We start from the raw sequence: 23,527 nt of genomic DNA on the forward strand, positions 1-23,527 counted from the left end.
AACAATGTCTAATGTATAAAATAATAGCAAATAATATCATGCATAAAATAATATTCTCTAGGGGATGGGGAGGCGGTAAAGAGGAGGAGGAGAAGGAGGGACATCAAATGGGAGCAAGAGTGGGGCAGAAAGAGGGAGAAGGAGGGGAGGAGCAGGTGGGGCTGGTTAGGTGGGTCGGGGTATGAGAGGGCAGGAGAACGCGCAGGATGGGGGCAGGAAGGTTAGTGAGATGGGGTGCAGGGGAGGGCAGGATGTGGGAATAGCAGGGGAGTGCAGGAGCGGGAGCAGGAGGAGAATGCAGGAGGGGGGTGGCATGGGGGCAGGATGGTGGCAGAAAGAGGGAGCAGTACCGCGGCATGGTGGAGGAAACTGATGGTTGATTATAGGGAAGGGGAGAGAATACAGGAGGGTAAATGGAGAGAGGAAGCAGCCAAGAAAGGTTTGGGAGGGGAGAGGGAGAACTGAGTGAATAAATATTGGATGCAGTTGGGAATCCGACATAACATCTGGAATTGACAAGTGTTTATTGATTTCGGCAAATATTAGCAACCTGGACATCAACAAAGGCATTGCTCTGTAAATGAACAGTTTGAACAATGCTTCCGTTGTCACCATCAATCCGCAGCGGGAGCGGGGGCCGCTGACGATAAAGTCACATCCGTGATCTTGCAGGTCCAGCTGCAATTCCGCGCTCTCCCACTGGGGGGAAGCACCGGATTTAAATGCCGTTTAAAGGGAAGGGCGGCCTTTAAAGGGGAGGGCGAAAGTTTAAAGGGGAGGGCGACAGTTTAAAGGGGAGGGCGACAGTTTAAAGGGGAGGGCGACAGTTTAAAGGGAAGGGCGGCCATTTAAATGGGAGGGCGGCCGTTTAAAGGGGAGGGCGGCCGTTTAAAGGGGAGGGCGAAAGTTTAAAGGGGAGGGCGACAGTTTAAAGGGGAGGGCGACAGTTTAAAGGGGAGGGCGACAGTTTAAAGGGAAGGGCGGCCATTTAAATGGGAGGGCGGCCGTTTAAAGGGGAGGGCGGGGAATCGGCCAACAATATTCCCGTCCCCAGGGCGGTGACGTTTACACCCCGAGATGTTCACACGTCCACACTCAGTCCAGATCTGAATCCTCGCAGACTCTTCAGCTGGTTCCGTCCATCTGCAGTGAACTTATTCCTAAGCAGCCTGAAACAAGCCCAGGAATAAAGACAAAATAAACAGATTAAACATCAGTGTCAGGAACAGGGACTGCGGTTGATATTTCAACAACACTCACAGAACTAAATCACAGGAGAAGCCCGCACATCCCCTGATATTTTATCACAATAAACATTAACACAAACACTCACCTGATCCGCTCCAGACACGGAAGGGTCAGTATGAGGCGGCGGAGACCGGGAACAGATCGGTCTGTGAGGGAGTTGTTTGACAGGTACAGCTTCGTCGGTGAGGGGTTTGTACTGAGAGCGGAGACGAGATCCTCGGCTCCAGAATCTGTGAGACCGACACTGTCCAGCCTGGAGATGAGAGAGAGTGAGGGTGAGGGACACAGAGAGACACGAGACGGTGCAAATCCCCAGTGTTTATCAGTGACACAATTACTGATCATATTAATGTTCAGTGTCAAACACCCAGTAACTGTAAACACAATCTCTCACAGTCTGGGACTTACTCCAGTCTCTGTATTTTACAGTCCGGGTTCCTCAGCGCCGCAGACACCGGTTTCACTCCGGAATCTCCCAGATTATTCCCACTCAGATCCAGCTCCGTCAGTGAGCGGTTTGTACTGAGAGCGGAGGCGAGATCCTCGGCTCCAGAATCTGTGAGACCGACACTACACAGCCTGGAGATGAGAGAGAGTGAGGGTGAGGGACACAGAGAGACAGGAGACAGTGCAAATCCACAGTGTTTATCAATGATACAATTACTGATGATATTAATGTTCAGTGTCAGACACCCACTGACTGTAAACACAATCTCTCACAGTCTGGGACTTACTCCAGTCTCTGTATTTTACAGTCCGGGTTCCTCAAAGCCGCAGACACCAGTTTCACTCCGGAATCTCCCAGATTATTCCCACTCAGCTCCAGCTCCGTCAGTGAGGGGTTTGTACTGAGAGCGGAGACGAGATCCTCGGCTCCACAATCTGTGAGACCGACAGTCCGCAGCCTGGAGATGAGAGAGTGAGGGTGAGGGACACAGAGAGACAGGAGACGGTGCAAATCCACGGTGTCTATCAGTGACACATTTACTAAACATATTAATGATCAGTGTCAGACACCCTGTGACTGTACAAACACAATATCGGACAGTCTGGGACTTACTCCAGTCTCTGTATTTTACAGTCCGGGTTCCCCAGCGCCGCAGACACCAGTTTCACTCCGGAATCGCCCAGTTTATTATCACCCAGGTCCAGCTCCGTCAGTGAGGGGTTTGTACTGAGAGCGGAGGCGAGATCCTCGGCTCCAGAGTCTGTGAGACCGACAGTCCGCAGCCTGGAGATGAGAGAGAGTGAGGGTGAGGGACACGGAGAGACAGGAGATGGTGAAAATCCCCAGTGTTTATCAGTGACACGATTACTGATCATATTAATGTTCAGTGTCAGACACCCAGTGACTGTAAACACAATCTCTCACAGTCTGGGACTTACTCCAGTCTCTGTATTTTACAGTCCGGGTTCCCCAGAGCCGCAGACACCAGTTTCACTCCTGAATCACCCAGGTCGTTGAACGCCAGTCTAAACATAAACAGAGTAAGGAACAAACTGATACAAACCCCGGGGCTGAGATAACTTCTCCGAAACTGATATTTCTAGAAGCGCCTCAGCAAATTGTTGAATAAATCTCTGTCGTTGTGGTGTTTGGTGACTTTTACCATTTATTCTCATTCCCCGACGACTGGGAAAAGTTCCCCGTGCAGAGAACGCCTGCAACACACGTGACGTGGGGGAGGGAGAACGGCAGCTACCATCGGTGACCCGGGGGAGGGGGGCGGTGGAGTCGACCACCAACAACCCGGGAAAGGGAGACGGAACCGACTATCGGTGACCCGCGGGAGGGTGGAGGGGGTGACGGAGTCGACCACTAGCGACCTGTAGGAGGGATGAGGGCGGGAAGGAGTCGACCACCAGCGACCCGGGGGAGGGAGGAGGGGGAATGTAGTCGACCACCAACGACCCGGGGGAAGCAGGAGGGGGGAACGGAATCGACCACCAGCGACCCGGGGGAGGGAGGAGGGGGGAACGGAATCGACCACGGGTGACCCAGGGGAGGAGTTGGGCGGAGTGGACCACCGGTGACTCGGGGGAGGGAGGACGGAGTCGACCACCGGTAACTGGTGGAGGGGGGCGGAGTCGACCACCGGTGACCCGGGTGAGAGGGGGACGGAGTAGAACACCGGCGACCCGATGGAGGGGGGGACGGAGTAGACCACCGGCGATCCTGGTAGTGTAAAAGAGGAGGGGTGCCGTGCACAGTGACGGCCGGCCCCATAGAAAGGTTGCTGGACGGAACAAAATAGTGAAACAATTTTACAGGTCAGTGTTAGCGTCAAACGGACAGTTACCCCAAGTGCTGACACTTGTGCAGAACCGGTCCCAGCCGCTGGAGACCTTCACACTGAATGCGGCACTTCCACAGATCGAGGTGTTTGATTGTATCACAGTGCCTGATGACATGAGACAGGACCACGCAGTCAATCGGGGTCAGTCCCAGTCCACCGAATGAAAGTGTTTCCACAGATCCCAGTGTCTGCTGAGCAAGTGCAGGATTCTGAGACTCAAACAGGTAGTGCAGCGTGTTCAGGAGCCTCCGTTTACCAGCTACACTCCTTGTGTTTCCAGCCTGGTGTTGAACCTCCTCCTTCACCCAGTCAATCACTCGGCAGATTGTTTGATGAGGAAATGGACCCAGAAACTCCTCCAGGACCCGAGCTGACCGTGGGGAGGAGAGACCAGCGACAAAACGGAGAAATACCTCAAATCGCCCGTCTGTCGTGCTGTGGGCTTCAGACAGGAGTTTCAGGATATCCCCGCGATCCGGAGTCAGGAATTGTGCGAGTGCGGCTACAAACTCTTGGACAGTGAGGTGCGGGAAGGTGTACACCACGCTCCGGGCTGAATCCTCTCTCTCCAAAAGTTCCATCAGGAACCCGGACAGGAACTGGGAAGGCTGCAGATTGTATTTGATCAAATCTCCATCTGTGAACACAATGTTCTTCTCGGACACTCCAGTGAAGGCCATCTGACCAACCGTCAGTAACACCTCACGGGGGCTCTCAATCTCACGGCCGTGGTTTGTCAGGATGTTGTAAATAAAGTAGCAATATAGTTGGGTGATGGTCTTGGGAACTCGCTGCGAATCCCGGTGTGTTTGTGTGAAGAAGGGGCCCAGTGTCAGTGCGAGGATCCAGCAGTAGGAGGGGTTGTAGCTCATGGTGTACAGGATCTCGTTCTCCTCCACGTGTTTGAAAACAGCTGCTGCCACCGTCTGATCTTCAAAATACCTGGTGAAATATTCTTTCCGTTCTTCACCAACAAATCCCAGGATTTCAGCCCTGACACTGATCTCTGCCTTTTCCAGTAAATGTAACGCAGTGGGGCGGGTGGTCACTAGCACTGAACACCCTGGGAGCAGCTTGTGCTGGATTAAACTGTACACAATGTCAGACACTTCACACCACCACTCGGGATCTGGACACATGTGCTGAGGTTCTGTGTCTCTCCGACTGTCAGCAAAATCGATCCTGCCCTTGAATTCATCCAGACCGTCGAATATAAACAGCAATCCCTCTGGGTTCTTCCAGACCTCTTCAAGGATATTCCTAAAGTAAGGATACTGATCCAGAATCAGTTCCTTCAGGGTCACTCTGCAGTTAATAGTGTTTAAATCTCGGAATTTAAAACTGAAAACAAACTGGAAGTCTTGATATATTTTCCCTGTGGCCCAGTCATGAACAATCTTTTGCACCATTGTTGTTTTTCCGATCCCCGGGACTCCGGCCACAGATGCTGAACTCCCAGAACGGGATTTTCTTCTGGAAAAGCTGCTGTGGAATAATTGATCTGTCCTGATTTTTTCTAGTTCTCTCCGGAGACATTTCTCTCTCCACTCTTCATGGTCCCGGCCTCTTGCCAGCAGCTCATGTTCTACCAGTGTCCGATCTCGAACAGTGGAGGTGATTGTGAGCTCAGCGTATCGATCAAGCAGCTGGCAAACCTTCACCTTCTCCTTCATCAGGATCGTGTTCACGCTCAGTCTTTCCGTCTGTGCTCGCAGAGTCTCCTTGTGTTTACGTTGAACATCTTGCACGGGAATAGGCAGATAATGAACACAATGTCAGATGACTCAACTCAAAACACAACAAAAGAGAGAGAGAGAGAGAGATAAGAGATATATATATATATATCTATCTATCTTCTATCTATCTTCTATCTATCTATCTATCTATCTATTTATCTATCTATCTATCTATCTATCTATCTATCTATCTATCTATCTATCTATCTATCTATCGATCTATCTAACTTATTAAAAGTCAGATTTTGCGAATGTATGTATGAATAAATGAATGAATATATATATGTATATGTATATATCTGTGATTTCGCTGATTCCGGCAAAACGGTGAACCGTAGCGCCACGATTTTTGCACCGCCTTAATCACCACGCGGTTCGCTGCTGGGAAATGATATTTGTATTTAATTCGGTCGCATAATTTTTAAGTTACAGAGGTTTTAAAGTGCTGCCCCCCCCCCTGATTTATTGAAGGTTTTCAGGGGGGCGCTTTGGTGCGGATTTAGTCTTCAGCGTGTATATGTCTGTGATTTCGGCTGATTTCGGCAAAAACGGTGCACCGTAGTGCCACGATTTTTGCAGCGCCTTAATCACCACGCTGAACGCTGCTGGAAAATGATATTTTTATTTGATTTGGTCGTGTATTTTTTAAGTTACAGCGTGTGACGTCAAACGCTGTGACCTCAAAATGCCCACGTGAGAAGAGCTCGCCCAACCCCCCTCCTACTGATTTATTGAAGGCTTTCAGCGTGGTGCGTCTGTGCGTATGGGCTCCCCTCTCCTCTTGCTTCTCTCCTCTCTCCCACACCCGGGAGACCCTCTCCCCGCTATCGCCCCCCCCCCGGACCTTTCACTCATGCGCTCCCCCGCCCCCCCCCCCCCGGACCTTTCACTCATGCGCTCCCCCGCCCCCCCCCCCCCCCACGGACCTTTCACTGATGCGCTCCCCCCCCCCCCCACGGACCTTTCACTGATGCGCTCCCCGCCCCCCCAGGACCTTTCACTGATGCGCTCCCCCCCCCGGACCTTTCACTGATGCGCTCCCCCCCCCGGACCTTTCACTGATGCGCTCCCCCCCCCGGACCTGTTGGTGCTGGGGGCAAGAGAGAGTAGGGGAAAGGGGTGTGCTGGGGAAAGGGGGGGTGGGGGAGAGTAAGAGTGTGTCTGGGGGAGAGAGAATGGTGGCGGGGTCTGAGAATGGGGACTGGGGAGGGGGACAACGGGGGTCGTCCGGAGGGGGCTTGGTGGTGGGGGAAATAGGGGTACTGGGAAAAGGGGAGGTCGTGGGGAAAGGAGGGGTGTGGGGAGAGTAAGATTGGGGTTGGGGGAGGAGAGAATGGGGAGAATGGGGACTGGGGAAGGGGACAACAGGGGTCGTCCGGAGGGGGCTTGGTGGTGGGGGAAATAGGGGTACTGGGAAAAGGGGAGGTCGTGGGGAAAGGGGGTGTGTGTGGAGAGTAAGATTGGGGTTGGTGGAGGAGAGAATGGGGGGTGTGGGAATGGGCCCAATGAGTTCTTACTAAAACTCTGATTTGTATGTATATTTGTAACAAAGATTTCGGCTGATTTCTGCAAAATACTTTTTGCACCGCCTTAATCACACCGCTGAACGCTGCTGGAAAATGACATTTTTATTTAATTCGGTCGTATATTTTTTAAGTTACAGAGGTTTTAGTAAAAAAAAAATCCATCCGTTTTTTCCATGGCCTTCAGCGTGTGACGTCAAAATGCCCATGCACCCCCCTCCTACTGATTTATTGAAGGCTTTCAGCGTGGCGCTGCTGTGCGTCTGTGCTCCTCTCTCCCCTTCCTTCTCTCCTCTCTCCCACACCCGGGAGATCCTCTCCCTGCTATCCCCCCCCGACCCTTCACTGATGCTCTCCCCCCCCCCCCGGACCTTTCACTGATGCGCTCCCCCGCCCCACCCGCCCGGACCTTTCACTGATGCGCTCCCCCCCCCCCCCGGACCTGTTGGTGCTGGGGGCAAGAGAGAGTAGGGGAAAGGGGTGTGCTGGGGAAAGGGAGGGTGGGGGAGAGTAAGAGTGTGTCTGGGGAGAGAGAATGGTGGCGGCGTCTGAGAATGGGACAACAGGGGTCGTCCGGAGGGGGCTTGGTGGTGGGGGAAAGAGGGGTACTGTGAAAAGGGGAGGTCGTGGGGTAAGGGGGGGGTGTGGGGAGAGTAAGATTGGGGTTGGGGGGGAGAGAATGGGGGGTGTGGGAATGGGCCCAACGGGCCCTCTTTGCTAGTATCTATCTTCTATCTATCTATCTATCTTCTTAAAACTCAGATCTTGTGTATGTATGAATATATGTATATATATATCTGTGATTCGGCTGATTACGGCAAACCGTAGCTCCACAATTTTTGCACCGCCTTAATCACCACGCTGAACGCCGCTGGAAAATGATTTTTTTATTTGATTCGGTCGCGTATTTTTTAAGTTAGAGGTTTTAGTAAAAAAAAAAAAAAACCCAGCCGTTTTTTCAATTTCCTTCAGCGTGTGACGTCAAAAAGCTCGCGCAACCCCCCCTCCTACTGATTTATTGAAGGCTTTCAGCGTGGCGCTGCTGTGCGTCTGTGCGTATGGGCTCACCTCTCCTCTCTCCCCTTGCTTCTCTCTTCTCTCCCACACCCGGGAGACCCTCTCCCCGCTATCCCCCTACCGGACCTTTCACTGATGCACCCCCCCCCCCCCCCCCACGGACCTTTCACTGATGCGCTCCCCCGCCGCCCACGGACCTTTCACTAATGCGCACCCCACCCCCCAGTAACTTTCACTGATGCGCTCCCCGCCCCCCCCCGGACCTGTTGGTGCTGGGGGCAAGAGAGAGTAGGGGAAAGGGGTGTGCTGGGGAAAGGGGGGGTGGGGGAGAGTAAGAGTGTGTCTGGGGGAGAGAGAATGGTGGCGGGGTCTGAGAATGGGGACTGGGGAGGGGGACAACAGGGGTCGTCCGGAGGGGGCTTGGTGGTGGGGGAAATAGGGGTACTGGGAAAAGGGGAGGTCGTGGGGAAAGGAGGGGTGTGGGGAGAGTAAGATTGGGGTTGGGGGAGGAGAGAATGGGGAGAATGGGGAAGGGGACAACAGGGGTCGTCCGGAGGGGGCTTGGTGGTGGGGGAAATAGGTGTACTGGGAAAAGGGGAGGTCGTGGGGAAAGGGGGTGTGTGTGGAGAGTAAGATTGGGGTTGGGGGAAGAGAGAATGGGGGGTGTGGGAATGGGCTAGTATACTATTAAAACTCAGATCTTGTTAATATATATGTATATATATGTATATATATTTGATTTCGCTGATTTCTGCAAACCGGTGAACCGTAGCGCCAAAATGTTTGCACCGCCTTAATCACCACGTGGACAGCTGCTGGAAAATGATATTTTTATTTAATTCGGACGCATATTTTTTAAGTTACAGAGGTTTTAAAGCGCTGCCCCCCCTGATTTATTGGTTTTCAGGGGGGGCGCTGTTGCGCGGGTGTGCTCAGCACGCATGCGCGGCATCTCCTCACTCGCACCAAAAAAATGGACGCAGTTAGCAGAGCCAGCCCGCGATCACCGGCTCACCTCTCTTCTCTCCCCTTGCTTCTCTCCTCTCTCCCACACCGGGGAGACCCTCTCCCCGCTATCCTCCCCCCCGGACCTTTCACTGATGTGATCCCCCGCCCCCCCCCGAACCTTTCACTGATCCGCTCACCCGCCCCCCCCCCCCCCCGGGCCTTTAACTGATGCTAAGAGTGTGTCTGGGGGAGAGAAAATGGGGGGGGGTCTGAGAATGGGGACTGGGGAGTGGGACAAAAGGGGTCGTGCGGAGGGGACTTGGTGGTGGGGGAAAGAGGGGTACTGGGAAAAGGGGAGGTCCCCCTCCCTCCCCTCTCCCCCCTCCCTCCGAGGAGAGAATGGGGGGTGTGTATATTTGATTTCGCTGATTTCTGCAAAACGGTCCACCGCCTTAATCACCACGCGGACAGCTGCTGGAAAATGATATTTTTATTTAATTTGGTCGTATATTTTTTAAGTTAGAGGTTTTAAAGCGCTGCCCCCCCCCCGATTTATTGGTTCTATAGGGGGCGCTGCGGTGCGGATTTAGTCTTCAGCGTGTGACGTCACAATGGACAAGCAGCTGCTATTGGGTGTCTACTCTTAGTATAAGAAAATAACTGCAGATGCTGGTACAAATCGATTTATTCACAAAATGCTGGTGTAACTCAGCAGGTCAGGCAGCATCTCGGGAGAGAAGGAATGGGTGACGTTTCGGGTCGAGACCCTTCTTCAGTGTCTACTCTTTACAGATGTTTTAAATTTACATTTTTTTATTTCTAACCTTTTTTTTCAAGGTCCTCCGCTTGTGACGTCACAATGCTTGTGTGAGATGGGTGCTACATTGTTTCGAAAAGCACTTACAGATCGCCGTGAGAAGCACTAAGTAACCGCGAATGTTGCAAGAAAAGCACTAATTGTTTTAAAGTAGTGTTTTATATTGCAATTTACTTAACATACACAGATCAGCATGGGGCCCCTATGCTCGTGGGCCACCGGGGCAAGTGTTGCGAAAAAAGCACTTAGAGTGTGTCTGGGGGGGAGAGAGAGAATGGGGGAGTCTGAGAATGGGGACGGGGACAACAGGGGTCGTTGCGGAGGGGGCTTGGTGGTGGGGGAAAGAGGGGTACTGGGAAAAGGGGAGGTCACCCTTCCCCCCTCAACTCCTTCCTCCCCCCTCCTTCCCACCTCCATCCCCCCCTCCTCCCCCTCCTCCCCCTCCCTCCCCAACTCCCTCCCCCTCCCCCCTCCCTCCTTCCCTCCCTCCCCCACTCCCTCCCTCCTCCCTCTTCCCTTCCATCCCTCTCCCCCTCCCCCCTCCTTCCACCCTCCCGGTTACAATGGAAACCCTACGAGGACGGGCCCAACGGGGAAAGAGGGGTACTGGGAAAAGGGGAGGTCCCCCTCCCTCCCCCCTACCCCCTCCCTCCCCCACACCCCTCCCCCTCCCTTCTCCCCCTCCCTTCCCCCCTCCCCTCCTCCCTCCCTCCCCCTTCCCTCCCTCCCCTCCTCCCGGTTACAATGGAAACCCTACGAGGACGGGCCCAACGGGGAAAGAGGGGTACTGGGAAAAGGGGAGGTCTCCCTCCCTCCCCCACTTCCCTCCTCCCCTCCCCCTCCCCTCCCTCCTCCACACCTCCCTCCTCCCTCCCTCCCTCAGGGGGGGCAACGCTTTAAAACCTCTGTAACTTAAAAAATATGCGAACGAATTAAATAAAAAAAACATTTTCCAGCAGCGGTCCGCGCGGTGATTAATAATAATAATGAGCATTTATTTTATATAGCGCCTTTCCAGAAGCTCAAAGCGCTTTACAAAAAAAATCATAACATAAAAACAAACAGACAAACTATCCTAACGGAGAAGCGGCGAATAAACAGCGCCAGCGTCCTCTCACGTCAGGGTCCGGCAGTATACAACACAAAGCACAGGACACACAGATACAATTTATAACACAAACAGCCATCACAGTGATTGCTCTAGGCACACCCTCACTGTGATGGAAGGCAAAGAAAAGTCTTATCTCCTTCTCATTCTTCTCCCGTGTGGCCACGAGGTGATCGAGGCTCCCAACTTTTTGAAGCCCCCACCGGGCGATGGAAAGTCCCACGGCCGAGCCGAGCAGGCCGATGAAAGTCCTGAGCCCCCACCGGGCGATGGAAAGTGCCGCGGCCAGGCCACGCAGGGCGATGAAGGGCCTGCGAGCGGGTCGATCGTACCTCGCGTAAGTCGGTTTACCGTTTTGCCGTAATCAGCCGAAATCGCATATTTTTTAAGTTACAGAGGTTTTAAAGCACTGCCCCCCCCCCCCCCCCCCGCCTGATTTATTGAAGGTTTTCAGGGGGGCGCTGTGGTGCGGATTTAGTCTTCAGCGTGTGTATGTCTGTGATTTCGGCTGATTTCGGGAAAACGGTAAACCGTAGCGCCACGATTTCTGCCCCGCCTTAGTCACCGCGCTAAACGCTGCTGAAAAATGATGATTTTTTTTTATTCGGTCGCGTATTTTATAAGTTAAAGAGGTTTTAGTAAAAAACATTAAAAAAACAGCCGTTTTTTCAATTGCCTTCAGCATGTGACGTCAAAAAGCTCGCGCAACCCCCCTCCTCCCTCCCCCCCTTCCGGTTACAATGGAAACCCTACGGGGACGGGCCCAACGGGGAAAGATTCAGTCGAACAATTGCTTAAGGTTCGATCTTCTGATTTCCGATTCTGCAAAGCTCTGAACAAACAGTTTCAGTATTACAGTATTAACAAGTCATTGGTGTGAACTGTACATTTCAACACTCACCTTCCATATGAGAGGATAATTCAGATAAACCACTGGTGATGTTAATGTACTCTTGTGGATCAGGACCTGTTCAAATCAAAGAGCATTCATTAAACCAGACTTGAATGACATTGTTAACACCAGTGTTCCAAAGTGATATTCAGTTCAGTGTGATGATTTGCCGTACCGAGCTTCTGGATTTCTTTCAGTATTTTGTCCAGCTTTGGTAATTCATTCTGCATTTTCACAAAGGATTCCCACATCACCCGCCGGGGCCGGTTGCCTTTCTCCATCACCAGACTTAGGAAGAGGGTCGAACAGTCACTCCGGTTTCCGTTGACCGCGAGCTCGGTGATATTCTGTGAAGAACAACAATGAATATATTGAGAAGTGAATGAGACAGTGCTAATGGGGGGGTATTAGCGATTCAGCAATGGGATATTCTGGTATTATTGAGCATTGTGGCAGGCATTGGTTTGCCTGTTCATACACCCATGACACTGGGCTGACAAACTGTGCACTCCCAGAGTCCTGACAGTGTGAAACGCGCTTCACACCTGGCAGTGTCCGAGAACACAGCAGAGTACAGCACGGGAACAGCCCATTTAGGTCAACGATGGCTGTGTTGATATCATATCATATCATCATATCATATATATACAGCCGGAAACAGGCCTTTTCGGCCCTCCAAGTCCGTGCCGCCCAGCGATCCCCGTACATTAACACTATCCTACACCCACTAGGGACAATTTTTACATTTTACCCAGCCAATTAACCTACATACCTGTACGTCTTTAGAGTGTGGGAGGAAACCGAAGATCTCGGAGAAAACCCACGCAGGTCACGGGGAGAACGTACAAACACCTTACAGTGCAGCACCCGTAGTCAGGATCGAACCTGAGTCTCCGGCGCTGCATTCGCTGTAAAGCAGCAACTCAATTCATTTTGGCCTCACATTGACACTATCCCACTAGAAATGGATGTGTCCAGTGCAGCCTGCATTGCTTCCTGCTCGGCATTTTGAAGCTATTAAGTTATTTCATCTACATTCTTACCCACTCTGAGCCCGCACCGAACTTCTTTCCACCTACCTCGACTCCATCCTATCCCTGCTGGTCAAATCCCTCCCCACCTACGTCCAAGACACCTCACATGCTCTCCATCTCCTCAATAACTTCCGGTTTTCAGGCCCCCACTCCCTCATCTTTACCATGGATGCCCAGTCACTCTACACTTCCATCCCCCACAAGGATGGTCTTGAAGCCCTCCGTTTCTTCCTCGACCGTAGAACCAGCCAATCCCCATCTAGTAACACTCTCCTCGGCCTGGCAGAGCTGATTCACACCCTTAACAACTTCTCCTTTGGCTCCTCCCACTTCCTCCAAACCAGAGGCGTAGCTATGGGCACTCGCATGGGCCCAGCTACGCTGCCTCTTTGTCGGGTACGTCGAACAATCCCTGTTCCAGACGTACACTGGCCCCATCCCCGAATACCTCCGCTACATCGACGACTGCATTGGTGCCACCTCTTGTACCCATGCAGAACTCACTGACTTCATACATTTCACCACCAATTTCCATCCTGCCCTTAACTATATTTGGACTATCTCCGACATCTCCCTCCCGTTTCTGGACCTCACCATCTCCATCACAGGAGACAGACTAGTCACTGACATCTACTACAAACCCACTAACTCCCACAGCTATCTGGCCTACACCTCTTCCCACCCTGACTCCTGCAAAAAGTCTATCCCCTACTCCCAATTCCTCCGTCTACGCCGCATCTGCGCCCGGGATGAGGTGTTCCACACTAGGGCATCAGTGATGTCCTCATTCTTCAGGCAACGGGGCTTCCCCTCTACCATTATAGATGAGGCTCTCACTAGGACATCCTCTATATCCCACAGCTCCGCTCTTGCTCCCCCTCCCCCCATTCGTAACAAGGACAGAATCCCACTCGTTCTCACCTTCCACCCCATCAGCCAGCGAATCCAACAAATCATCCTGCAACATTTCCTTCCCCTACAACTGGACACCACTACCGGCCACATCTTCCCAACTCCTCTCCTTTCTGCGTTCCGCAGAGACCGTTCCCTCCGTAACTCCCTGGTCCACTCGTCCCTTCGTACCCAAACCACCCCCTCCCCGGGCACTTTCCCCTGCAACCGCAGGAGATGCAACACCTGTCCATTTACCTCCCCCCTCAACTCCGTCCAAGGACCTAAACAGTCTTTCCAGGTGAGACAGAGGTCCACCTGCACCTCCACCAACTTCATTGATTGTATCCGCTGCTCTAGATGTCAATTTCCCTACATCGGCGAGACCAAATGCAGGCTCGGCGATCGTTTCGCTCAACACCTTCGCTCAGTCCGCCTTAACCAATCTGATCTCCCGGTGGCTGAGCACTTCAACTCCCTCTCCCACTCCCAGTCTGACCTTTCTGTCATGGGCCTCCTCCAGTGCCATAGTGAGGCCCAGCGGAAATTGGAGGAACAGCACCTCATATTTCGCTTGGGCAGCTTGCAGCCCAACGATATGAACATTGACTTCTCCAACTTTAGATAGTTTCTGTCTCTCTCTTTTCCCCCTCCCCTTCCCCCATCCCAGTTCTCCCGTCTTCCTGTCTCCACCTATATACTTTCTTTGTCCCGCCCCCTGACATCCGTCTGAAAAAGGGTCTAGACCTGAAACGTCACCCATTCCCTCGCTCCTAGATGCTGCCTGACCTGCTGAGTTACTCCAGCATTTTGTGATACCTTCGATTTGTGCAGCATCTGCAGTTATTTTCCCTCACTCTGAGCCCGCATTCACTCATTGACCAGATAACTTTTTTATTTCTACACTTACCCCAGTTACACCCGATCAAAGACATCCCCTCTGTGGTTTAACGAACTGAACTAAATGCGACCAATGAAACCGATGCCACTTAAAACGTGTTATCGTTTTTGATTCTCGTTTACAAGTTTACTGCTCCCTGACCGTTTTGCTAAGATGCATGTGTGGGAAGAACAGCTGGATCAGAATGGACAATTCTCAGAAGTTCCCATGTCACAGGTTTTATTCCTAATACCAGATCTACAGGACACAAACCGATCAGAGATTATTGCATTGTCCATTACATTGTTCAGCCCAGGGAGTGCGAGGTGAGTGAGACTGGCATTGGTCACTCTTCCCCAATGCCGTCAGTTCTGTGACGGGAAACAGAAGTCACCGTGATCCTTCCACTTACCACGTGTTCTTGTTTAGTGAAATGTCCCTCCGGTCTCATCATGAAGCTGAGACTTTCAACCCCTTCTTCAATCGCCTGTTTTAGTCTCTCCCGATAGAATTTTGTTAGTTGGAACAATTGGTACTCGTTCCACTGTGTCAGGAGCTCAGACAATGTAGGCGTCAGATCTGTGTATTCAAAGAGAGAAACAAAACATCATCTGAATCAGTACCCTTGGCTCCCGCTACAACAGCAACCCCCACCCTGAGTGTTCCAGGCTCCTAATGAGAATGATCCAAGAAGAATATCGGAATAAGACAATTTGCTGGAGGAACTCAGTGGGTCAACCATCATCTCTGGAGAATATTGTAGGTGAAGTTTCAAGTCTGGATCTTTTTTCAGGCTGATTGTGGTGGCGGTGAGTGGGGAGAAATGTGGACAAGAGGAAGAACAGGTGAAAGACTAAGTAAGGTGGATACAGGTGAGGGGAGTTTTTGATAGGCTGATAATTGGGGAAAGGCCAGAGATGAAAAGACAGGTGTGAAACAAATGGAGTGAAGAGTTGCAAATTGTGCAGTGAGATGAATTCATGTAAGTGGAAAGGGAGGGGGTGGGAGAAAATTGCGCGAGGAGCAAAAACGGTTAGCAACCGGAAAATCCACTAGGTTTTGGCAAAACAGTCGCCGAGTCTATGCTTTGTCTCGCCAATTGCCAAACATTGAAACTCTCGTCCCATTGCCATAGCAACCTCTCTGTCCTTGGACACATGCTCACTGAAGAAACAGCACTTCACATTCCGCTTGGGTCGCCTTAAATCCAATGGTATGAACACTGAATACTCCAAGATTAAGTAACAATCCAAACCGCACACCGGCCTTATTTCCGCCCACTCTCTCCACAGTCTCGCACCGATTTCTCCCCTCCCCATTTCCTTCCTCCGATATTCCTTTCTTTATTTTCACAATCTCCAACACTCAATCCTTCTGCCTAACATTTTGATGTTCCATCTCTAGCCTTTGTTCAACCAACTACCTATCAAAAAAAACCTCCTCAATAACATCCATCTCACTTGCCAGGCTTTGTGTTGCCGCACCTCTCTGCAAGATTACGGCTAACCCTGCCATCAGTCTGAAGAATCGGAGAGGCTGAGGCAACGTGTTATCAGGGGAGAGTTGGACAGCGTGTGACCCGGGGAGTATGTGACGGTGTGGCCAGGGAACATGGGCCCCAGGGGGATGGGGCAGCGTTGGACACGGGAAGAGTGGGCACTGGGGGAGTGTGATCATCTCCATAGCCGGTGTTCAAACAGAGAACAGATCACAGCAAAAAAACGCACATTAAATGAATGCACTGATGAAGAGGTGCAGATGCACTTATCGCCTGAGGCAACCCTGTAGTTGATGCCAGCTAATCTTCCTAGGATTATCTTCCACATGCATGAACTACCCAGCTTCACTCCACTCTCTGTGGCCTCATGCTCCCTGGCTTCAATGGATACTTTGTCATGTGTACCGAAGTTCAGTGACCCATCCTCCTGTACACGAGGATCAGGAGAAGAATCGATACACTATCTGTTATATAGAATAGGTAACTGCACACACTCTTTTACCCAGAGGAGGGAAATCAAGAAACAAATGACATGGGTTTCAGGTGGAGTAGGGGATTTTATGACAAAATCGGTACATGGATGGGATAGGTTTAGAAGGACATGGGTCTTACGCAGGCTGGTAGGACTATAGTAGATCGGCCATGTTGTTTGACATGTCCAAGGTGAGCCTTTTTCCATACCGTATGCCTCTATGACTCTGAGGTACAACTTGACCATAATAACTCTAACAGTGCAGACTGCACAGAGTCCAGATACAAAAGTTGCCATGTTTTATGCGTCATCTTATACTCTTCACTTTCTCAGAAAGCCTCTCCCCAGTCACTGCATGAATGCACATCTGAATCTTCAATGAAGATGATTCATCGCCTCTACGATCACTCCCTCTGTCTTTTCAACTACCGCCAGCAGGGTAGCATCCTCTCTTTCTCAATCCCTTCCTTAATCCCTTATCCTTCGGACCTGTCGACCATGCATTAGATGCAACCAGATATCAAGACAACATTTACATCTTGAAGAATTCTGCAACACACCTGTGTCCGTCCTTGTTGTTGGGGTCACTGGAGCCGCAGTCCTGTTTCCATCTTCTGCCATTGTGTGGATAGGTATTACCATATTCTGCTGCTCTGCAGTAAACCGAATAATAATAGTGGGATTAGACAATGATTAAGACAAGAAGGAAAAGATTGCCAAGTGAACCGTGAACCACAATCCACCACTACCAATCTTATGGTGTTGGGGATGGGAGCGGGTAGGTTTTGTGGGAGGGGGCGTGGAATGTCCACATTGATCCAGAAACTAAACTGAATCTGCCATTTCCATCCTGTGGCCTGGTGGTATAACAGTATTGAAATCTTGCACTGAGACTCGCTTCTTCACATTCAAACCTTCCCCCATGGACCACAAGGGACACGTCAAGAGATGTTGTAGCTCCTACGCCATCCAGGATAACACTGACCACTTGCCTGACTTGACTTTGACTTCTCCAACTTCAGATAGTTCCTCTGTCCCTCTCTTTCCTTCCCCCTTCCCAGATCTCCCAGTCTTCCTGTCTCCACCTATATCCTTCCTTTGTCCCGCCCCCCTGACATCAGACTGAAGAAGGGTCTCGACCCGAAACGTCACCCATACCTTCTCTCTTGAGATGCTGCCTGACCTGCTGAGTTACTCCAGCACCTTCGATTTGTACCAGCATCTGCAGATATATTCTTACACTTGCCTGACTTGCGTGGCAGCCCATTCACTTGGATAAATGGGTCAATAACTAGACCGATGCTGCAAAGGCCAGTGCTGGGTCTCCCTATTTTACAACCTACATTAATGACGCGGATAAAAGGACTTCGAAGTTTCGCAGGGCACTTGAAAATATGGCGCGCGAATTGTTTGGAGCATCGAAATTGTCTGATTGAGCAACTAATAAGAAGGCAAGATCCAGCGAAGCAGCCCGTTGGGAGTGGCTGTGTTGGTAGAGAGGCTGTGTAGAGGTAAAGTGCTGTGCAGAGGGCAAGTGCGAGTCTTCGGCTCACGAGTCTACGGCAAGGAGACTGAGGAGAGGGGGCTGCAGATAAAGGTAGTCTGTTGAACCTGCTGTTTAGCCAGTTGTGTGATATTGGTGAGCTTGTTAGTTCTTATTTCAGTAGCGTCAAGAGGCAGGTGGAATGATGCAACGTTCCTCCTGCAGCACGTGGGATGTCAGAGCAACTGCTGGTGTCGCTGGTGACTAAACCCGTGGAAAATGTGTCCAGGTGCAGCTCCTTGCAGGCTGTATTTGGGAATAGGAGGTGCAGACGGATGACCTCGGGATCATCCGAGGGACCTTTTGGACAAAACTAACAGCGAGGTGGGTCATGCCCAAAGACCAGGATAAATGGAGGTGGATGACCCCCAGGACCTCTAGTTAGCAAAGGGTGAAGGTGGCCAATCCCTTTCAAAACACGTAAAACGTTTGGAGACGGTTAGGGGATGACCCGTCAGGGAGAGCAGCAGTATCAGCAGGATGAGACTCCGTGCCTGGCAAAGCCATAGTGGTAGGATATACATCTGTTGGGGAGAGAGGAGAGCGGTGGACAGGAGATTCCATGGAAGCAATCGAGACTCCTGTATTGTGTATTGCTTTCTGGTGCCAGGGTCCAGGATGATTCGGAGCGGCTACTTGATATTCTCAAGGGGGAGAGTGAGGAGCCAGAAGTCACTCTGCATGTTGATACAAATGACATTGGACGTTCAGAAAAATGTAAAAATACAGCGCAGTGATCTCCGTAGTACTCCTTGTGCTCCGTGCTGGGGCCGACGTGACCTGTACAAGAGGGATGAGTTGCAGCTGAACCTAAAGGGAACGCCAATATCCTGAGCGGCAGCTCCCAGTCTCCATCACAAGAAATAGACCACTGCCTGATGTCTATTACAAACCCACTGACCGCCACAACTATCTCGACTATACGTCTTCCCACCTTGCTTCCTGCTTTGACTCTATCCCCTCCTCCCAAATCCTCCATCTACGCCGCATCTGCGCCCAAGATGAGGTGTTCCATACTAGAACATCTGAGATGTCCTCATCTTTAGGGTACGGGGGTTCTCCTCTCCCATCATAGATGAGGCCCTGACTCGTATCTGCTCAGTACCCCGCAGCTCCGCCCTTGCCCCCCCCCCTTCCTATTCGCAACAGAGACAGAGTCTCCCTCGTCCTTACCTTCCAACCCATCAGCCGTCGCAGACAGCACATAATCCTCCAACATTTCCACCACTTCCAATGGGGTTCCAGTGGCCACATTTTCCCATCTCCACGCCTTGCTGCCTTCCGCAGAGGCTGTTCCCTCCACAACTCCCTGGTTAACTTATCCCTTCCCATCCAAACCACCCCCTCCCCAGGTACCTTCCGCTGCAACCGTACAAGGCACCTGTCGCTATACCTCCTCCCTCGACACTGTCCAGGGACTCCAACAGTCCTTTCAGGTTAAGCAAAGGTTTATTTGCACCTCCTCCTACCTTATCTACTGTATCCGTTGTTCAGGAGAAAAAAACTGCAGATGGTGGTTTAAATCGAAGGTAAACGCAAAATACTGGAGTAAGTCAGCGGGTCAGGCAGCATCTCAGGAGAGAAGGAATGGGTGTCGTTTCGGGTCGAGACCCTTCTTCAGATATATGTCACAGGAGGGGGCGGGACAAAAATAGGATTTAGTTGAACACAGGAAGACAAGTATGAGAACTGGGAAGGGGAGGGGATAGAGAGGGGAATCATGAACTACCTGAAGAGCGAGAAGACAATGTTCATACCGCTGGGGTATAAACTGCCCAAGCGAAATATGAGGTTCCTCCAATTGCCCAACTTTTCGTCTTTCTTCGGTTTAAACCAGTATCTGCAGTTCTTTCTTACACATCCGGACCAGCAGTTTGCTACAGCTATGTGCGTGGATCGACGCTAAATTGGTTGAAAGGTGAAATCCAATGCATGACTGAGGCAAATGAGAAGCAGGAGGCTAACTTTCAGAGAAAGTTCAGTGGAGAAAATCAGAATGACAGCGAGCGAGGAAGGGCTACATGATTGTATTGCAATTATTAATGTCAGGCTGATGAGCTGAGGGTGTGAATAGGTGTGTGCGACTGGGATGCTATGTAGACTTTTAGGCAATAACCCATCAGGGAAGAGCAGTAATATTAGGCAGGAGGAAGCATTGTGCCTGGAAGAGCCATAGTGGTAGGATGCACATTAGTTTGGGAGGGGGGGGTGGTGGACACTATAGACATGACATCAAGCGAGGGAGGGCTGTTTGATTGAATTGCAATTATTTTAATGTGAGAGGTCTGAGGGGTAAGGCGGATGAGCTGAGGGTGTGGATAGGTATGTGTCACTGGGATGATGTAGCTATTACAGAAATCTGGCTAAGAGGTACAGGACTGGCAGCTTAATGTTCCAGTAAAGTAGGGTAGCTAATGTAACCCCACTTTTCAAAAAGGGAGGGAGAGAGATAACGGGGAATTACAGATCAGTTAGTCGAACACGGTAGTGGGGAAAATGCTAGTCAGTTATTAAAGATGGGATAGCAGCACATTTGGAAAGTGGTGAAATCATTGGACAGTCAGCATGGATTTATGAAAGGTAAATCATGTCTGACGAATCTTATAGAATTTTTCGAGGGTGTAACTAGTAGAGTGGATAAGGGAGAACCAGTGGATGTGTTATATCTGGACTTCCAGAAGGCTTTCGACAAGGTCACACACGAGATTAGTATGCAAACTTAAAGCACATGGTATTGTGGGTTCAGTATTGATGTGGATAGAGAACTGGCTGGCAGACAGGAAGCAAAGAGTAAGAATAAACGTGTCCTTTTCAGAATGGCAGGCAGTGACTAGTGGGGTACCGCAAGGCGCAGTGCTGGGACCCCAGCTATTTACAATATATATTAATGATTTGGACGAGGGAATTGAATGCAACATCTCCAAGTTTGCGGATGACACAAAGCTGGGGGCAGTGTTAGCTGTGAGGAGGATGCTAGGAGGCTGCAACGTGACTTGGATAGGTTAGGTGAGTGGGCAAATGCATGGCAGATGCAGTATAATGTGGATAAATGTGAGGTTATCCACTTTGGTGGCAAGAACAGGAAAGCAGACTATTATCTGAATGGTGGCCGATTAGGAAAAGGGGAGATGCAACGAGACCTGGGTGTCGTGGTACACCAGTCAATGAAAGTAGGCATGCAGGTGCAGCAGGCAGTGAAGAAAGCGAATGGTATGTTGGCATTCATAGCGAGGGGATTTGAGTATAGGAGCAGGGAGGTTCTGCTGCCATTAAGGGAGTACAGAGAAGGTTCACCAGATTGATCCCTGGGATGGCAGGACTTTCATATGAAGAAAGACTGGATAGACTCGGCTTGTACTCGCTGGAATTTAGAAGATTGAGGGGGGATCTTATAGAAACTTACAAAATTCATAAGGGGTTGGACAGGCTAGATGCAGGAAGATTGTTCCCGATGCTGGGGAAGTCCAGAACAAGGGGTCACAGTTTAAGGATCAGGGGGAAGTCTTTTAGGACCGAGATGAGAAAGGTTTTTTGCACACAGAGAGAGGTGAATCTGTGGAATTCTCTGCCACAGAAGGTAGTTGAGGCCAGTTCATTGGCTATATTTAAGAGGGAGTTACATGTAGCCCTTGTGGCTAAAGGGATCAGGGGGTATGGAGGGATGGCAGGTACAGGATACTGAGTTGGATGATCAGCCATGATCATATTGAATGGCGATGCAGGGACGAAGGGCCGAATGGCCTACTCCTGCACCTATCTTCTATGTTTCCATGTTTCTATGTAGGATGTAGCGAGTGAGGTGAGGGCGAAAGAGGACTTTATTGATTAGGAAGAATGTTGCGGCAGTAGACCGAGATGATATGAGCCATGGTTCGTTCACGAAAGTCTCTATTGGTGGAGCGATTAAATAAAAATGTGCTGATCACCTTGTTGGGTGGGTGAATTGCTGAGGGAGGGGTTCGGGCGGGTGAAAATAGTCAGCGGTAATTGGAGGAGCGCAAATGCCAAGAGATTACAGGTAACTAGACGGCTAATAATGTAGTCATTTTGGGGGATTTTAACTTTCTAAATATATTTATAAATTCCAAATATTTGCTGTCAAAGGAACATCCGTAAATTGGGATGCTTTGAAAAATGTTGTGATAAGAGTTCAAGGCATGCATGCTCATATTAAAGACAATGACAAGGCAAGTGGGAGCATCGAAGCTTGCATGATGAGAGAATCTGAGGCTCTGGTCAGGGAAACGCAGGCAGCTTGGGATCGATCTAGGTACGTGGGATCAAGTCTATTCCCAGAGGAGTTTTGGGAATTGAGGAGCGTACCAAAGGAGGAAATCAGGCGGGTATACAGGGACCAAGAGGTAGCCCTGGCAGATAATATTAAGGGAGATTCAAAGTTCTAATTTATATCAAGGGAAATAGGGCCATTTAGAAACCAAAGCGGTCATCTCAGTGTGGAGCCACAGGAGATGTACAACGTTCTTATTGAGTATTTTACCTCTGTGTTTAATGTGGAGCAATAAGCGTAAAGCAGGGAACGTGGGACAATTAATGGAAGTGTAGAGTACAGTCTATATTACTGTCGAGGTGGTGCTGAATACCTCAAGGTGTATGAAGGTGGATATATCTCCAGGGTCTGATTAGTTATGTCCGAGGTCAGTGTGGGAAGGTAGACTAGAAATTGTAGTTGCCTTGGCTCAGCTATACGAATTATCATTAGATACAGGTAAAGTGCCAGGCGCCGGGGTGGGGGGTGGGGGTAGCTATGCCATGCCTGCACTTAAGAGGAGCTGCAAAGTAAACCATGGGAAGTATAGACCAGTGGAACTAACGTCTGTGGTAGGCAAATTACTGGAGAATATTGAGGGGGACAATATATCCATATTGGGATTGATAAGGACTGATTGCGCAGAGTTAGCTTAGCTTTGTACATTGGAGATATGATCAGGGTCATTAACCAAGTCAGTATAACACTGCTCCACCACTATTCCTCTCTCCTATTTCCCCTCGCCCTAACTCCTTAGTTTTCTTTTTCTCTTTTCTCTCCCTGCAATCTTCACCATTCTGCAGTATCCCCTCCCCACCCATGTCTCTCACCTGCTCCTTGGATGAGACTCGATGATTCCTTGTTTGATAATTCTCGGTTATGATGGATTTCGCCACTTGGGTCCGTTCCAGGGCCGTGAACCATGTCTCTTATTCCTCTCCCTCTGGACTGACATTGCTCCCTTTCCTCTTCCGCGGGCTCACATTCCAGTGAGGTTCTGCTCTCCGTCCGACTTTGCTTTTCTGTCGTTGATCCTGTGTTCTGACCATCTTTCTTTGAAGAGGTGCCTGGCCAAATTCTTGTGAGGACCTTGACAACTTGAGTTAATTTCCCACCTGAAAAAAAAACATTAATTGCAGGTTGCAGAGCAATTTCAAATTAAGAGACCCGCAGGTTGGGAATAACTGGTAGCGATATGAGCTGGCATTCTGGGGCAAGTGGAAGTGAATGATCGTCTTAGAAACAGAGCACGAAAACAGGCACTTTGGCCCAACCTAACTAAAATGCCCCATCTATGCTAGTCCCATCAGTCCAAGGTTTGACCATAATCTCTCTAAACCACTCTGTCCAAATTTA

General features: G+C 50.4%; 1 protein-coding gene across 4 annotated transcripts; it reads right to left on the reverse strand.

Moving 5' to 3' along the window:
- Window positions 1–13: 13 nt before the first annotated feature.
- On the reverse strand, window positions 14–23,293 carry LOC144591756 (NACHT, LRR and PYD domains-containing protein 3-like). Of its 4 annotated transcripts, XM_078395786.1 has the most exons (12): window positions 23,002–23,293; window positions 16,922–17,014; window positions 14,804–14,970; window positions 11,762–11,933; window positions 11,596–11,661; window positions 3,549–5,286; window positions 2,635–2,721; window positions 2,309–2,479; window positions 1,983–2,153; window positions 1,657–1,827; window positions 1,334–1,501; window positions 14–1,169 (listed from the first exon to the last, which is right to left on the reverse strand). In XM_078395786.1, exons 1-12 carry the CDS (start codon window positions 23,093–23,095, stop codon window positions 1,082–1,084), a joined length of 3,186 nt encoding a protein of 1,061 aa, XP_078251912.1. In that variant the 5' UTR covers window positions 23,096–23,293; the 3' UTR covers window positions 14–1,081. The 4 variants fall into 4 exon arrangements, with proteins under 4 accessions (XP_078251912.1, XP_078251913.1, XP_078251910.1 ...); XM_078395787.1 differs by lacking the exon at window positions 16,922–17,014 and having other exon boundaries at window positions 23,002–23,282; XM_078395784.1 differs by lacking the exon at window positions 2,635–2,721 and having other exon boundaries at window positions 23,002–23,241.
- Between the last annotated feature and the right edge of the window lie 234 nt (window positions 23,294–23,527).

This window comes from Rhinoraja longicauda, unplaced genomic scaffold (assembly GCF_053455715.1).
Source record: "Rhinoraja longicauda isolate Sanriku21f unplaced genomic scaffold, sRhiLon1.1 Scf001737, whole genome shotgun sequence".
Taxonomy (NCBI): Eukaryota; Metazoa; Chordata; class Chondrichthyes; order Rajiformes; family Arhynchobatidae; genus Rhinoraja; species Rhinoraja longicauda.

What these genes read in the sequence shown, in the direction of transcription:
- LOC144591756 (XM_078395786.1), bottom strand. Translation starts at nt 23,095, where the DNA reads ATGGTTCACGGCCCTGGAACGGACCCAAGTGGCGAAATCCATCATAAC. An exon ending in TGTAAAATACAGAGACTGGA is followed by an intron (nt 1,828 to 1,982) that starts GTAAGTCCCAGA and finishes TCTCATCTCCAG; the next exon opens with GCTGTGTAGTGTCGGTCTCA. An exon ending in TGTAAAATACAGAGACTGGA is followed by an intron (nt 1,502 to 1,656) that starts GTAAGTCCCAGA and finishes TCTCATCTCCAG; the next exon opens with GCTGGACAGTGTCGGTCTCA.